Source organism: Stenella coeruleoalba (genome assembly GCF_951394435.1).
Source record: "Stenella coeruleoalba genome assembly, chromosome: 10".
NCBI lineage: Eukaryota > Metazoa > Chordata > Mammalia > Artiodactyla > Delphinidae > Stenella > Stenella coeruleoalba.
The window spans coordinates 1,322,069-1,339,799 of NC_137156.1; the positions used below are offsets into that span (position 1 = coordinate 1,322,069).

A 17,731-nucleotide genomic window follows, 5' to 3' on the forward strand; every position below is an offset into this window, starting at 1 on the left:
ATCAGATTTCTCTCCCCCTGTGTTTAGGTAGTGTTTGCTAAAGGTCTAGGAAGGATTTACTGCAAAGTAAAAGTGATACATAAAGAAAAAGAAGATCCTGGTCTTAGAGATGACATTCGTCTAGATTTGATGGGGCGAGCAGGGCTTGTCACCTTCAGCACGACTGACACTCGGGCTGTGGGATGTTTAGGAGCATCCCTGCCCCTGCAAGATGCTGGTGACAACCAAAAAAGTCTTCACATATTATCACATGTCCTCCGGGGGCAGGTCATGTTCTCCCCACCTCACCCCACCCCCAGTTGAGAACCTCTAACCTGGAGTATTAATCTTATCTTTACAGCAATGAATAAAGGACAATCTTTAGAAAAATAAAGGGGAAAATTACCCAAAATTTTATTATGACTTAGGTAGTTAATTTTTACAGGAATTATAGTTTTAAAAAATCTAAAGATTAACTTATGATAATAAATATAGTTAGACATTTTAAGAAGCAAAATACTTGGCGGTTTAAAAAAAAAAAAAGCTCAAGTCTAAAACTTAAAACCACAAGTTCATGAACCTTTAAAATGCCAGATTCTCCCAGTCAGGTGAATACTGTGTTTAGACTGCTATATATGATTTCTTATGAAGCCCATATTTACAGGAATGTGCTGCAGCGTCTAAAAACGGCTTGATACCTAAACAGTAGCAGTACACCATCCATTTGTGGGAGTCTTAAACTGTTAATTACGGATATATTTAAAGTACTTTATCACTTTTCACTGCCACGATTTTAATGTATTTTGTATTAGCTCTGATTTTTCTCCTGGCCAACTCTTGGTGATACTCAAGATGAGTTTTTTGCTTCATATCACATTTGTATTTTAATCTCATAAAACTAATGCTGTACTGTGATTATTTCTGCTAAACATCTGAAAGGCACATTGCATTCAGCCAGATGAACTCATGGCTTTTACCAAAGACACGAGCCGTCGCTTCATTCCATAGCGAAGCCCCAGCTCTGCTCCAGCGCCAACTCCAAAACGTGTCCACGTGCTTTTTCTAGACACGAGCAATGTTTGTGTCATTCCTCCCATCCCCATGACTATGTCTAGCCTCAGTGCTGACAGCTGTTAGTGCTGTACCTTGGACAACTCATTCTCATGCTGCTTCAGCTTCTTCACTGATGAGACAAATGGGATGGAAAGATCTCTAAATTCCTTTCTAGCTCATAAATTCTGAGGGTATTTGGGGAGAACACATACAGGTGGATGGCCACTGTTTTTTCCCTAAAAGCTCTTTCAAAGAAAGGATATCATCTCATGGGCTAATATATATTTTTAAATTAAAAAATTTAAAAAACTAGAAGTATGTGTGAATTTCCATATGCACATAAAGAAATGTGTAAGTTATACAAGTTTGTCAAAGTATTTCTAGAAGTACCTTTAGAGTATTAAAAATGCAACAAAACAGCTCATGGGTACAATGGCTTTCCTAATAGGCTTGCTTTTAATGTTCCAATTTGTAGCATAATCTCAGATTTTCTTATGATAAGCAATGTATTTGAAAAGAAGCTACTTTCTTTACGTGAGCTATTTTCAAGTAATTTTAAAATTTCTCAGTATTTTTTACATAGTTTAATTTATATAGTTAACAACTTTGTGACATCAGTCTTATTAACTGATTAGCTTTTCAAAGAAACAGCAATAAAAGCAAAAAGATTTTTGCATATGACGTTTTCCTCACAGAAAAAAATGTAACAGTTCTAGACAATACATACAGCCTTTATCTCCTAAATAGAGAATATATAAATCTGTATTTTCAGCAGAAAGGTGGCACCACTGCCACATCTGTGGCTAACAGAATGCTACACGTATTTATGTACATGTAGATGTAGAAATACGTAAGTTAAACAGATAAAGAAGTTCAAGTTTGGAGAAATAAAAGGAGAAGAAAAAGTTTTTCAGATACGTGTCCAATTCTGCACAATTTATCCGTGAAATAAAGCAACTATTCTCCTAATTTAAACAGAACATGTTTTTATTTTGACAAGTTGAGTGCTTATGAATAAAAGCACCATGTTCATGTCTGTGAATATCATCATATAATACATAGTGGTAGTTATTCACAGAACACATGATGATACAGACATTTTCATGCCTTTATGGACATATAATTCTAGAATTTAAACTACCATTCACTGTTAATTTGCAGTAAATGTTACTCAAGTGACTACACTTTCTAAAAAGCAAACCTAAAGCATGAGCACATGAACCAACCAGCCGTCACCGAAAGAATGGACAGAGATGGCAGAGGGAAACGGGCCCCGTCCCCAGATCATGGCTTTCTTCACTAGATCAGTGATTCCCCACTGTCAGTTCTGTGCCAACCACAGGTGACCCTGACTACCTTCAGAGCTACCATGAACTTCTCATCACATAACGAAGTAAGCAACCTTAAAGAGAACCACCGAGGACTGCAAAGGAGAAAAGACACACACTGCGGGCGAAGCCTGGTGACAGCGCGTCCTGAAGGGAGGACTGCTGGGTCCCGCTCAGCTGCCAGGTCACCTGGGTGCCCCCTTGGTACTTCGGCAAAGCACAGGGGAACCCCCAACTGACAACACACTTCAGGAGTTCTGCTACGGGTGGGTTAACTTCTGACTCAATGTGACTTTAATGTTTATTGGAAATCTTTCTATCAGACTATCTTGCGGCCTCGGGAGAAACCCATACTAAACCCACGTGAACCGTTTCTTGCTGTTGAGGATCTAACTATTCCCCTGGGGGGAGGGGGGCAGCAGACGTTTTCTTAGAGGGCAGACAGTCAACATTTGGGGCTTTGCAGGACCCAGGCCTCCACTGTGGAAGCAGCCACGGATACTGTGTAACACCTGGACGTTACCGGGCTCCAAGGACACTTCACCTACAAAAATAACCAGGTGGGCTGGACTGGGCCCACCAGCCAGTTTGCCAAGCTCTGGTCTAGAATATCTCTGTATTAAAAAATACTTCTTCCATACCTTTTAAAGTCAGGAATTCTCATGAAATGTTATTCATGCAGTCAAAATGGGCCTTGCCAATTGTTTTTTGTTAGAGAAAAAGCACACGTCCCAAAAAAGTAGCATCCGTTTGGGCTCTACTTAATCGGGCGTTTGTGATGATGTCCCTTAGACGAGACCGAGGTTTACCACTGCAGCAACTAGAAAAAAGTGCTCCCCGAGATAACAGGGTGGAAGGACTGAGGTGCAGACAAATGCTCAACCTACTTAAGAAAATAAACTCACTCAAAGTACTAGAGCAATCACAGGCGTACAAGCTAGCGGCAATTAAAAGTGAATTCTGGGTATTTACTAAAGTATATCAGACAGAATCTTTACTTCAAAACAGTTTGCTACCAACTACTATGTATAAAACAAATAAGCTAAAGAATATATTGCACAGCACAGGGAATATAGCCAATATTTTATAATAACTACAATGGAGTATTACCTTTAAAAACTGTGAATCACTGTGGTGTACACCTGAAACCTATATAATATTTACTGAATGCTTATTAGCAGGTAGGCACTGTTTTAGACGCTGCTGACTTAAGAACGTAATGTAGTCCCTACCATGAAGAAATTCTCAGTCTGGCAAAGAACCTCCTTAAAAAATAACAATTAACTGTGACAAAACAACAATACTACTATCAGATTAATTTAATATGAAAATTAATTTTCAAGTTTCAAGAAATGCTCTAAGTATTAACTATTAGATATCAGATAAGTATCACATCAGTTTCACATATACTCTATTTTAATTATTTTCCATTATTCGAGTATATAAATGAAATAAAGAATGAGATATCATTGGTTTAGATATATAATAAAACAAAACAAAGTGGTGTGTGCTACAGGTCATGTTTTTAAGAAACATTCAGCCCTAGACGCAGAACATTATGTATGGAACTACCTACTGTCACGGAGGCGGGCACCTATTATGTTTGACGTGGAGACGCTTGCGCCACTTCTGAAGGGAAGTCAACAGTGGGCCTGAGCATGGGGCTGGGAGTCGGTGTGAGGGAGGGAACTCTTTTCTCCTTATACCCTCCTGTACTGTTCACTTTTCTTTAAAATAAAAAAAAGAAGCATTACTTTCAGTTTTGATTTGCATTCCTTTAATAATTAACAATGTTGAGCATCTTTTCATGTGCCTGTTGGCCATCTGTATGTCTTCTTTGGAGAAATGTCTACTTAGATTTTCTGCCCATTTTTTGACTGGGTTGTTTGCTTTTTGCTATTGAGCCGTATGAGCTGTTTGTATATTTTGGAGATTAATCCCTTGTCAGCTGCATCATTTGCAAATATTTTCTCCCATCCTGCACCTTGTCTTTTCATTTTGTTTATGGTTTCCTTTGCTGTACAAAAGCTTTTAAGTTTAATTAGGTCCCATTTGATATCACCTCACACCAGTCAGAATGGCTACCATCAAAAAGCCTACAAATAATAAATGCTGGAGAGGGTGTGGAGAAAAAAAAGGGAACCCGCCTGCACTGTTGGTGGGAATGTAAATTGGTGCAGCCACTATGGAGAACAGTATGGAGGTTCCTTAAAAAAGTAAAAGTAGAACTACCATATGATCCTAGAATCCCACTCCTGGGCATACATCCAGACAAAACTATGATTCAAAAAGATACATGCGTCCCAATGTTCATTGCAGCACTATTTACAACAGCCAAGACATGGAAGCAACCTAAATGTCCATTGACAGATGAATGGATAAAGAAGATGTGGTACCTATATATACAATGGAATATTACTGGGCCATAAAAAAGAAAGAAAGAATGCCATTTGCAGCAACATGGACGGACCTAGAGATTATCATACTAAGTGCAGTAAGTCAGGCAAAGACAAATATCATATGATACCAGTTATATGTGGAATCTAAAAAAAATGATACATATGAACGTACTTACAGAACAGAAACAGACTTACAGACATAGAAAACAAACTTATGGTTACCAAAGGGGAAAGGTGGGAGGGGAGGAATAAATTAGGAATTTGGGATTGACATACACCCTACTATACATAAAATGGATAAACAACAAGGACCTACTGTACAGCACAGGGAATTGTACTCAATATTTTGTAATAACCTATATGGGAAAGGAGTCTGAAAAGTTTATATATATCTATATCTGAATCACTTTGCTGTACACCTGAAACTAACACCTGAATCAACCATACTTCAATAAAAAAATTAATTTTTAAAAAGAAATATTACTTTTAAAATAAATTTTTTAAAAAAGTGATTAATATCAACAAAGCGAAAAAAGTTCTCATTAGGAGATATGCAAATAGAAGATGGGGGGTTACGTTTAAATTTGTCTCCTTCTTCTACAACTAAATGTTTTTCCCTATCCTAACCTCACCCGAAACAATTGAGCTGTATTTCTTTTTTGCCAGTGGAAAAGCTGAGGGGGGAAGCACAGAAACCCAGACAAAATGCACCAACACGTCTGCGACTGAGGAGGCCTGACGGTCGATCCCCAACACTGCCGCCCAGACTGGAGGCAAGGAGAGCTGAGGCCTTCCTTCTCCTCCCCTCTAGTCAGGACATCCAGAACCATGGAGCTGAGTGAAAGAAACATTCCTGGCTGCCCGGTCACTCACTTTCCTTTCCAACAACAGCTTCCACAGCCCATCGTGGGAATTTTTAACCTATGCAATTATGAAATAATGTATTGCCACTAAACACACCTGTATAAATGTCACTTTAATCTTTCCTCATGACTTGCTGGTTTAATTACGTGGCTACACAGTCACATAAAATTTCATTGACGAAGTTATAAGCATTACTAATTGTTGGGCATGAAACAACTTACGACGTTGGATTTCTCATTCATTCTCAAGCTAAAAGGCTAAATGATAGTGAAATTTAATAAAACTTCTTAGAATTAGATTATACAGGTAACTTTTACTTTGTAGAGCGCACATGTTTAGTAAAGATTTCTCATGCTTCAGTAAGTCAGAAGTAATGAAAGGAGTACACATTTTCTTACTTAAAACCTAATATCTGCAGCAGGAGAGCTGGCATGTTGCTAATAGTCTCAATGACAACCACGAAAAAGAAACAAGCCAATGCAAACAAATATGATTTTCTGAAAAACAAAAAACCCAATAACGATTCTAAATATAAGAAGTGATTTTAAACGTATCTTAAGACATACTCTAGAAGCACAGAAACTTCTGGATGTCTGTTTAAATGGAATGTAAAATAAGAATACTGAATATCCAATGGATTCAAAGTAAAAACAGAAAGACGCCACAGGTAGAGCCTTCATGAGTGACAGTGACTTGGGGAACAAGCCCTGGCTCCTGCTCAGCTCCTTGCATCCCAAGGACACTTCCTGACACTCGGGTTAAAACTCACTTGATGCGACCTACCAAAGGAAATGGTAAAATTGGGACACTGCTCGGCACCACGTCGAATAAAAACTCTAACAAAGTTAATAGGTGATTAAGGTTGGGTTTACATTTCCTCATTTACCACTTCTGACATTCACATAGTTAAAAACAGATGTGAAACATTCCCAGTCTGTACAGTACACGTGCAGAACACACACACACACACACACACACACACGTGTGACGTTCCTGCCGTGGAGCCTGACACTCTCTTCCCATCAGTACCTATACCAACCTCTCCTGGGGCTCTCATGATTGAAGAGGATGCCATTCACTGCAAACAGATTATACGCCTCCCGGAAGTTCACCACAATCCAATAGGCATAGAGCTTTGCTGCCCCTGTTGGAATAATTTTTTAAAAGCAAATAAAAGACAGTGATTGTTATAAAAGACAGTGTCTTACTATAAAAGACAACCATTTTCACTTAAACAAGTAACAACGTGCAGTATTTACAATATGTAATGTATCAACATAGAGAAAAAAATGATTCAAAAGCCAAAGACAAAATAAAGGTTTCTTTGCCAGTTAACCACGTGACAAGGAAATACTTAAGAATTTCGTCCTTCTGTAATAATCACAGTTCATTCCTTCACAATCTAATTCACTCAACTGTAGTGTGTGCAGTATATCAAACTGACCTTTCTTAAGTCTGATCCCCTTTTTCTTAGTTTTAAAGAATTAAGAAGTGAAAAATACGGGCGCTTAATATTCTAGCAGCTTTCAATTTTTATCATTTTTGTTTGTTTGTTTAAGGGTTTGAGCTCAGGGAGAATTTCATCAGGGAAATGGAATCAAAAACACCAGGCCGTACCACTTCAGCACAACCTCAACAGTTCAGTAAAAAGAATCTTGCTGGACCTAATTTTCCTTTTAAAGCGGCCCATCTGGAAGGGTGAAGCAGTGCAGCAGGTTTCACCCTGGAGGAGACGGCAGCAAGAACCTGCGATGATGTTATAAACAAGAAACTAACACACCATTGTAAAGCAATTATACTCCAATAAAGGTGTTAAAAAGAAAAAGAAAAAAAGACCCAACACAGCCAAAAATAAATAAATAAATAAATAAATTTATATATAAAAAAAAACCTGCGGTGAGCACAACACAAAGATGTCTGACCAGCAAGTCCGGCCCCGTTAGGTTGCTTCAACGTTGCTCTCACACCACGTGACCTCAGCCACGAGACAGGAACAGCGTCCAGGCGGAAGCACCCCAGGAGCACAGAGAACCGAGCCCGTGCGCATCCTCACCGTATGGCGAGCGCGGGTAGAAAGGAGTGGTCTCTTTCTGCGGTATTTCCTGCACTTTCCCGTAAAGCTCGCTTGTTGAGGCTTGGTAGAACTTCACAGAGTTGATAAGGCCACAGGTCTTCACTGCATCCAGAAGCCGTAAGGTGCCGACCCCATCGACGTCCGCAGTATATTCAGCCAAGTCAAAAGAAATCTGGAGAGAGCAGGGGAAGACGGGACCACGTGAACGGGCGCCAGCGACAAAGGCGCAGGGGAAGACGGGACCACGTGAACGGGCGCCAGCGACAAAGGCGCAGGGGAACACGGGACCACGTGAACGGGCGCCAGCGACAAAGGCGCAGGGGAAGACGGGACCACGTGAACGGGCGCCAGCGACAAAGGCGCAGGGGAAGACGGGACCACGTGAACGGGCGCCAGCGACAAAGGCGCAGGGGAAGACGGGACCACGTGAACGGGCACCAGCGACAAAGGCGCTTCAGGGGGGACAGACCGCAACTTCTCCTACTGTGAAACATTATGCTTGTGAGGAAATATTATTCTCTCGCAGCAGAATCAGAATATGGATGTCATCTGCTTCTAACATCAAGTGGCTGCAAAATACCTTAAGAACTAGGTATTAATGACCTACAGTAACATGAGGAACACTTTGGCCACGTACATCACCTCCTAACTCCAGGCTGAAGTCCCCAGGGCCGTGCTTTTCAAAGTGCACACCTCTGCTCCTCAGAATGACCTGGGTGTTCCTGAAAAATTCTGGTGGAACCAATCTCTTGGGGAGCCTAGGAAACCCACATTTTTAATGAGTCCCAGTTGACTTTTATGCACAGGTAAGTTTGAGAACATGTGATGAGAACACAGTTGATTTTAAAAAGAATTGTTTTATTTTCTATTTTTAATTAAGCTACAAGATTGACTTTTTAGTATACTATGTACATGACATATCTTTTAATTATAAAACACACTGAATACAGAAAGATGCCAATGCATATTGAGTTGACTGACTTTTAAGAAGAGTGTGTTAAGGAATAATTCAGTGTCTTGCAGTTCTCGAATGTTTTCTTTAAAAATGAATGTGACTGATGTGCTTTTTTCTTAAATCATTTCTAAGCACAATAAACAAATAAACCGAATATTCAAATCTCCTAAACTAATAACGCTGAAATTCTCCGTCTCTGGTTTATTCACAGGCCAAATACAGCTGGACACGCGGCCATACTCCCCATCGTCTGCTGAGGCCTCAGCTTCCCCTGGAAGCCCCTCTCTGGGCCGAGTGTCCCCCGATTCCTTCTGCCGCCTTGTCCCTGGCTCAGGGCATTCAGGGAACTTCCGGGCCTGCCCGTCAGGGACCTGACTCAGGTCACAGACTCACCCCTGTTCTCTAGGTCAGTAAAGCTCACAGGCAACCATGAGACAAAACAGAAAAAAAGTATGTTTCACCCACAATCTTTCAAAGCCAAGAAAGCAAGATTTGGGGCTATTTTACTCTTTTTACGTAACAGTTTATTGCAATGAAATTTACATACCATAAATTCACCCTTTAAAGTTTACAACTCAGTGGTTTTCAGTATATTCACAGCATTCTACAATCATCACCACCATCTAATTCCAGAACGTCTTCCTCATCCCAAAAGAAACTCTGTACCGATCGGCGCTCGTTTCCCATCCGTCCATCCCCAGCCTGACAGCTACTGACCTACTTTCTGTCTGTGTGCATCTGCCTGTTCTGGACGTTTCATCTAAAGGGGGCCACATCTCATACGCGGCCGTTAGTGACTGGCTTCTTTCACACATCATATTCTCATTTCTCTTGGATCTATACCTAGAGTCGTGTGTGTACCATTTCGAGGACCTGCCATACTGTTTCCCAAACTGTCTGCACCATTTCACAGTCTCCCCTGCAGTGATAAGGGCTCCAGTTTCTCCACGCCCACCTGTACCTCTCGTGGTCTGGCTTTTTGATTATGGACGTCCTAGTGGGTGTGAAGTGGTATGTCATTGTGGTTTTTTTCTTTCATTAAGATATAATTAACATACAACATTATATTAATTTCAGGTGTACAACATAATGACTTGATATACGTATATATCGCAAAATAATCACCTTGATAAGTCTAGTTAATATCCATCACCACAGTTACAAAAATTCTTTTTTTCTGATGAGAACCGTTAGACTCTATTTTCTTAGTAACTTTCAAATATACAATACGGTATTGTTAACTCTAGTCACCATGCTGCTCTTACATCCTCACTACTTATTTATTGCATGACTAGACGTTTGTACCTTTTGACCCCCTTCACCCATTTTGCCCACTCCCCAGTTCTAGTTAATTTTTATATATGATATGTTTGCATATGGATGTCCAGTTGTCTCAGCAACATTTGCTGAAAAGGCTATTCTTTCCCCAACAAATAGTCTTGGTACTGGGCCATCTTGTTCTCAGGAAAAGCTGTGGCCCAGGTTGAGGGGACAGCGCCCTGAGCAGGCCTCAGGCGACGGGGTATCGGGGCTCTGGGACCACCTGCTGAGACCACCCTCCCCCCAGCTCACTCCAACCACTCAAATGCTCCCCCTGGATGCAGTGTTCTCGTGGTATAACGCCACAGACAAACACTTATAGGACACTTCACAATTCAAAAGTGCTTTTTTTTGGAGCTTTGCAATTCTAGGAGAAAGAGAAAGCAGGCCCTGAGGTTCAAAGAAACTGACTTGATAAAGTCACACAAACGTGGGGAGCAGCAGGGCTGAGGTGCGGACAGGCGAGGCGCTCGCTGGGGAAGCGGGGCACGGCCATCCCGGGGGGCGGACTCTGCCGGGGTCTCATGACAACCTCGGACACTCGGACAAGACAGAGAAATGCACGTGTGTGCAAGCGTGCACCCACGCGCACACACACGCATGCACACACACACGCGCGGTGCGGCCTACAGCTTCCAGGGGCTCACGGGCTGCAGGTGAAGCCCCGCTGCACCAGGAGCTCCTTTCTCACACTAGGAGCCTGTCAAGCCAGGACCTAAATATTTTTACATATAAATTCATACCCAGTAATATTGTTCATCCTTTGGATGGGATCACCCAAGTCTGAACAGCAAAGAGAACATTGGTTTTTTTCTTTCTTTGGCTATTTCTTCATGTGTATACACACTATCTAAACAGCTACATGAAGAGAACGGCTAGTGGTGCATATGCCGCGTAGATCCTGTGTTATGTGCACGCTGACCCTCAATCACTGCAACACAGATTAAGAAGCCTTTGCACACCTTAAAAGCTTTTACATATGCTAGGGAACCCAGTTGAGATAATTCATAGGTTCTTCTTCAAAGAACATAAATCATGGAAAAGAATGAAAAGCACTTAGGCTGAAAAAAGTAACTGAGGCAGGAGCATGGGGTGGGGTGTGGCTCCACGTACACAGATTTTAGGAAACTCCACCACGACTTAAGCGCACGCTTGGTATGTAAAGTGTTGGGGAGTAGGATTGGCTGATCAAATCCAACTGTCCACAAAGTGTTTACAATACAGAGTAACAAATTAAGTGGCTTCCTTTAAAAGGAAAACATGAGAATAGCACTTTCAGCTTCATAAACCCCTAAGAGTTACAAGTGTCATATTCTGAAAGACATCAAAGCATCAGGGGTCTGGAAAGTCACATACAGCCCGTGGGCCAAACGTGGCTCTGTCCTGTTTTTGTCCTAAAGGCGTCTAGGAATACAGACACACTCATTGGTTGATGTGTTTTCTATGACTGCTTTCACACTGTAACAGCAGGGAAAATATTTACTATCTGGCCCTTTACAGAAAAAGCTTTCTGACCCCTGAAATGAACCACAGTTACATTCCGAGCCAAGACTGAGTAGTTTTCAAAATTGTTATCATTATTTTCCACGTTTTCTCAAAACTACAGGATGGCTCTGGAGTGTATTTCCAGCCCGACACAGCCCACCCCTTCAGAGGCCTGAGGACTCGGACAACAGCAGACACTGACCTCACCCAGCAGGGAGAACAAAAAACGGACGGATCAAAACACCCAAGCCTACAAGTACCGTCCCGCCCTCCCCTTGTAGCAACATTTTCTGGCGTGGCTTCGGAACCCCGCATCCTCCTAGCTCTCCCCCCACTCGTGGGGGGCAGCTTCCCGGGCTCTTGTGCCACCCGGCCACCCCCTCTCCAGCCCCGGGCTCAGCACTGCTTCTCTCCCCTCCCCCACCAGCTGTCCCAAATCAAACTCCTGTGCGCAGGCCTGCCCGGCCCTGAGCAGAGGCCTCATGTCTCGTCCCATCTGAGGACATCATCTCACACTCACCTGACCTGAACGGAATTCTTGATGCTGCCCCCAAAGCGCTCTTCGCTTGTCCCCTCTCCCTCTGCTGAAATGGCACGTACTCCCCTGATGCTCCCAACGGAACCCTAGGGAGCCTGGACGACTCCTCCGCCCTCAGGGTTCACGGGCCCTAAGCCTGTCTGCCCACTTCCCTGCCGGCCCCCTTTCACAGGAAGCACCCCAGGAGCCCCAGCAAGTTCAACTGCAGCCCCTCCCCGCCGACTGCGGCCTCAGCCTTGGACTCGCGGCCCCTCCGTGTGCAGCGCCGGTCCGTCTCTGCCCCCCCATCTCTGTGCAAACGCCCCCCCTTCACAGGGGCCTGCCCTGCCTTCCTGTCTACCTAAAAGGCCCAAAGCCCCTCATCTCCGTTTATCCAGCCTTCACGCTGATCTGATTACTTACTCACCATCTCCTCCATTAAAACGAAGCTCCCGAGAGCGGGGATGCGCTCTAGTCCTACAGGAACCCCCCGTGCCTGAAACACAGCTTGTCCAGTATTTGCTGGATGAGTGAAGACAGCATGGTAGCTACTGAGATTTAAATGTCACACACACAAATATCAAAATAAAACTACAAAAACGAGTAGAAAAAAATGGGCTATCAGAATGATAGAAGAAGGTTGATAATTTAATCGTACTGAAATAGGTAAAATTTCAAGGAGCAAGGTAAGTGAAATTCTATGTAAACTTCAAAACTTTAGCATAACAAATATGACGAAGGCTTAACGGTTCCACCACATGGCGATGTACAATTCAGAGCAAAGGAGACCATCTTAGGCCACAGCTGGGAAACGGGTGTGGAGGAAGCAGGTTGGTGATATAACCAAAGACCTGGTCGCCGACACATTCGCCCGCCAGGTGCTGTCAGAGCAGTCACAGAGCTTCCAAGAACCAGGGCATCTGAAGCCACGGGAAAACAGTAAATTTAAGTTCAAATATAAAGCAGATTGCCCTTATCGACATTCAGAGATACACACAGATATCCCCAGAATTATCCTCATTCAGAGAGAAGTGGTAAATCACAGCCTTTCCTGAAACAACGACAACAGCGATTTAGGAACGGTCCCCCGAGGGCTGTGGGGACCCAGATGCAGGAACTGAAGGTCTGCCCTGCACTTCCGCACAGCCTGCAGACTGGAACGTAAATTCTGGAAGTGTTTTCACTGTAGCAGGCTGCGGTCCCGGCAGGCCTGGCTCAGAGCGCGAGGCCTCACACCAAAGGAAGCAAAGAACAATGATGATTCCACCGTTCGGAGCAGACGGCCCGCTTCACCCCTCCCTGAGGGGGTCTCCCCAGGGCAGTCGCCTTGTGACCCTCAAGTCGTCAACTGCCTGGAAGCGCCCCAGCACAGGAGCCTTGCTTGCTTGTGTGTGTGTGTCTGTCTGTTCTGTTCTCCTACCAGTGAGAAGCCTGCCCGTCTCACAGAAGGTGCTCCAGAAACAGAACCTGAACGAACGTGACAGCCCGAGCCCTGAAGTGTGGACACGTAATTTCTCAATGACCCTATCATACAGTTAATAATGCAGTGGAGCTCACATAGGCAGCAAATTTGAGTTTTAAAACCCCAACGAAGGAGCCCCAGTTTCCTGACTAGAGATGTCACCTCAGAAAAAGAGAAGATCGTTGCTGCAGAAGAACTGTATGTGGGAAAAGACACGCCCCAGAGGCCAGGGCGCCCCTGCAGCATCTGACTCCCAGAAGCACGGGAGCTGGAGATGCTGGGGCCGCACAGGCAGCCGCGCCAGTCGCTGCTCCTCGGGGCTTGGACTCTGCAAGTGAAAGTTATTAATCAAGGATGACAACAATCAAACATCCCTTTCCACGTGAATCAGGCTCTCAGCGCGCAGCCGCCCTCCGGAGCCGCCGGTTCCTTAGCAGCTGGGTGAGACACAGAACTGTGTTAGCGGAAGGGCAGTCAGGGCAAGGCAGGCGCGGCCCGGAGGGACCCCGAGGGCTTCCCCGAGGGGCCTGGGGAGGGCGCATCCCCGTCCAGGGCAGCCCCCGGAGCAGCAGGGCACCGTGCCCTGAGTAGCAGCAGGGGGGCTCCCCTGCCTGCCGGGAACAGGTCAGAAAGGGGAGTGAAGGGGCCACAAGGCGACAGCACAGGGACTGAGGGCCGGGGGACAGAACCCTAGAGGAGAGACGAGCAGGACAGAGGAAAGAAGGGCTCGGGGAGGCGGCGGCCCACGTGAGCAGGTGAAGATGGGGGCGTCCTCATGGGGGCAGCACGAGCCATAGGACAGACAGTGCCCTCTGCCCACGCCGGGAGGTCAAGGGCCTCCAGTTCAGACGGAGGAAAGGGACGGAAACAGAAGGAACTGATCAGTAAACAGCAGGAGAGGCCATTCTGGAGGAGGCCCTGGATGCGGTCTGCAGCGTGTTCAGCAGGCGGAACAGAACAGAGGAAGGGCATCACTTCAACCGGCCTCCTCCCTGGGGACTCACACCCAGCCTCAGCTCTCTGTGCCTCCAGCCCCGCCAAGGCCCAGCGCAGAACCTTTCATTCCCGACATTCGTAAGCCCAATTTTATGATTTTTCCTTGTTTTACCACAATTATATTTTTTGTTCAAAAACATTTATAATGATAATTTGAAACATCTAACAATCGTAAGGTTATTAGTCCACCGGAGTGATGAATTCTAGCCAGACTAAACGAAGGACACATCTCTGTGAGCCTTCCTATGCCCAGCGTAATTTCATACGTAGTTTCCGTAAGTTTCTGAAATACTTCAAGGTGACTAACAACTCCCACGGTGAATCGGAACGTTCACCGTGTTTGGACAAGACACCACCCCAGACTCCTGAAGACTCTGACCTGGTGAGAGCCATCCGTCCACGGCCCACGCGGGGCCAGGGCTGTCTACTCTCACCCGACTGCTCAGCACACGGCAGGACGTGAGACTTTTGTGGAACAGACGTGGGGCACGTTTCTTCACAAGTTTACTTCTTATCCATTAAGACAAACTGAAATGTTGGTTAATCCGTCTCCCCAGTCTCAGGGTTGCCTAAAGCGCAGCTTTCTTTAGAGCAGGATTCTGCCCTGAGGCCCACACCGTACTGCTTCCCAAACCTGCCAGCTCCTCCGTCCACTGACATGGAAAGGACGGTGTCAAGGACAGTCCTTCAATTTGAGAATCTGCACTGCTGCCAATGTTGGGCTCTCCCCCCACTTCAGTGATCCAGTTCCTTGCCATTTGCTGTAACCTCCAAGAACCTCTGATCCCATTCTTGCTTTCTCAATGAAGATAGGCTATAACTCAAGAACAAAGATTACAATTAAACTAAACCCCTGGTTTCACAGAAAATCGTAACTTACAAATACTGTGACTCCACCTATCACAAATGAGCCACATCAGACATCTTTTCCTGCCCACTTTATAGAGGCTTATCAGCTGGTGAAAAACAAAAACCTGCCATGATTTTCACATGGGACGAGGGCACCGAGAGTAACGATCTAGTTTTTCTAGAGACTCCTTACAGGCAAGCAGAAGTAAGAAGCAAGCCTGCCTGTGAAATTAATCACACTGGGACAGTTGGCCAAGGGTCCACAGGGTCCCTGGATAGAACTGAAGGGGGCAAGGGGGTTGGGGTGAGAAACCAGACACCTTCATTTTCACTAAAGTCTACCTGAGGTTTAGAACCTCCTTCAGGTTTGAGTGCAGGCAACGATCCCCAGAGTAACAGCACCAGGTGGCACTCCCGCTGTCTGTCACGGGGGCAGGATTGCTGGGGGCCTCTCAGTGTCACTCTGCCCATTGCTGCTTTGGAGGCTCGGGGGTTATCGGACCCACCTCAGGCTTTGCTCTACCACTGTGCCACATTGTCACATCGCTGGATCACAAGCCTGGCTTTTAAATACTGTGACGTGAACATATGAATCGAGTCAGTTTCCTCTGTAATCTTCAGTGTTATGCTTTGTGTTACAATACTTGTAACGAACTTATCCTGAGAATATCCACAGGCTTCCTCAGATTGCGGAAGTCGACAGCCTAAGCAAGGGCAAGGGTGTCTCTATTGGTGGGGGTGACAGATTCCAGTATTTCAGAACGTGCTTCGAGAAGAAAAGCCCCCAGTCTCGCTCACAACCCCCCCCCATTAACAAGCTCCCTTTGCCATGTCGGGGGCTGATGCACAAAACGTCAAGGCACACGGTTACCTCTTCGATTATTCTATGGTCTGAATCATCGATAGATTCCTGACCTCCAAGACTAAGAACCAAAACCACATAAGTACGCTAAAGCATTCATGTGACACCAGAGTTGGACGTACAATCAAAAAGTGAATAACCAAACTAGCTTTGAGCCCTAGTTTATAATGTTTACAACTTTAATCTTCTGAATTATTTTGATCACGCATACAGGAAATGATCTAACTGCCCTGAAGCCCGCTGTTGGCTAGGGCACAGGAGTGGATAGAGGGATTATCTAAATCAGGGGGACTTAGCCAACAGCCTTAAAACGTTTAACTAAGGGATTAAAACTATTTGTTAAGGATAATCCAGAGATGACTACAGGATTTAATTTTCGTTGCACACTACCACTCAGGCGATGGGGATTTGGGGAGCCCTCAGTACCGACAAAGCCTGAGCAGTTACCCAGGTTGTGCACAGGAGGACGGAAGCCGTGTGCACTATTACTATAAAGCATCACTGCTGTCTTCCGACTACTGTCCCTACAGTTGGAGCGGCCACTGTTATAACACTGAAGTAGGAATTCAGCACTGACCTTTGCATCTAAATAGCTAATCATTCTTTAGTCCACAGACAATCAGAACAGCAACAACAACAAAACAATGGGAACGCCCTGAAATGGTTCAGAGGGTCTGAAAGCTACAACGTGCACAGGTGCAGTAATGCAGGTCGCCGTTCTCGGCGGGAAGAGAATCTCGTTAAGACGAAGCAGAGCGAGAACTTCTGGCAGGGAAGCAGCTCAGGGAGCTATACCCCACGGAGACGGTCGTGTCCGAGTGTCTGTCAGTCGTCACAGCTTAAGAGTGGCCACGACAACAGCCTGTCACGTGGAACAAACTGTTTTCTATCCTTTTTGCCTCCATTTCTCTTGACCTACTTTTTCTTCCAAAAATAGCATATAGTGTATTAATTTTAGAAGGAATAATACAGAAAAACTATCTAAGCCACGGGGGGGGGGGGGGGGTGGAGAGGGAGGGGCAGGAAATGTACAAAAGGCTTGTTTCACTAAGTAACGGAACCAAGCAGAACCCTGCAGGGCCCCCAGGTACGAAACGAAGCTGTTAATGATTAGGACAACAGACTCACAGACTCACTCGGATGCACAGTCCTGAGCTGTCTGACAGACACTGTAACTGCCGCCAGAGAGACAAGGTAAGTGCATGATGACCAGACTGTAGCCATGACATAAACTGCTCCATCTTGAGCAGAACTGAGTCCATGGCCAGCACAATTCCAACAAGTGGCCTCGAGAGAATGGGGTTAACACTCGTGCTCATAATAGCCTATATCTCTGTGGGCATCAAAATAATTGTAGCTTGCTCTGTGCGGGCAACTAAAATTGTCAGCAAAGAGATGCTACGGACCCATGTCGTCATCTCCCACTCTGAGAACACGGCACCTATGTCAGCAAGAAGCAGCTACGGAAGACGCACTTCGCCCCTAATCGTGTAGAAATGGAATGATGTCTGACAGTGGGGAAATGAAAGCAGCTCTTTTGCCCCTTTCCTGTTTGCCCATTTCTGTTTCCCTCTAACCCTGAAAGAAC

General features: G+C 44.9%; 1 protein-coding gene across 3 annotated transcripts in view; it reads right to left on the reverse strand.

The window, feature by feature from the left end:
- The window catches only part of GMDS (GDP-mannose 4,6-dehydratase), a 481,520-nt gene that overhangs the window by 271,234 nt on the left and 192,555 nt on the right, over positions 1-17,731 (reverse strand). For all 3 annotated transcript variants that reach the window (XM_079934401.1, XM_079934399.1, XM_079934400.1), the window contains 2 exons: positions 7,677-7,869; positions 6,663-6,767 (listed from right to left, as the gene is read on the reverse strand). In XM_079934401.1, coding sequence (XP_079790527.1) covers positions 6,663-6,767; positions 7,677-7,869 — 298 coding nt within the window. The remainder of the gene's footprint in view (positions 1-6,662; positions 6,768-7,676; positions 7,870-17,731) is intronic.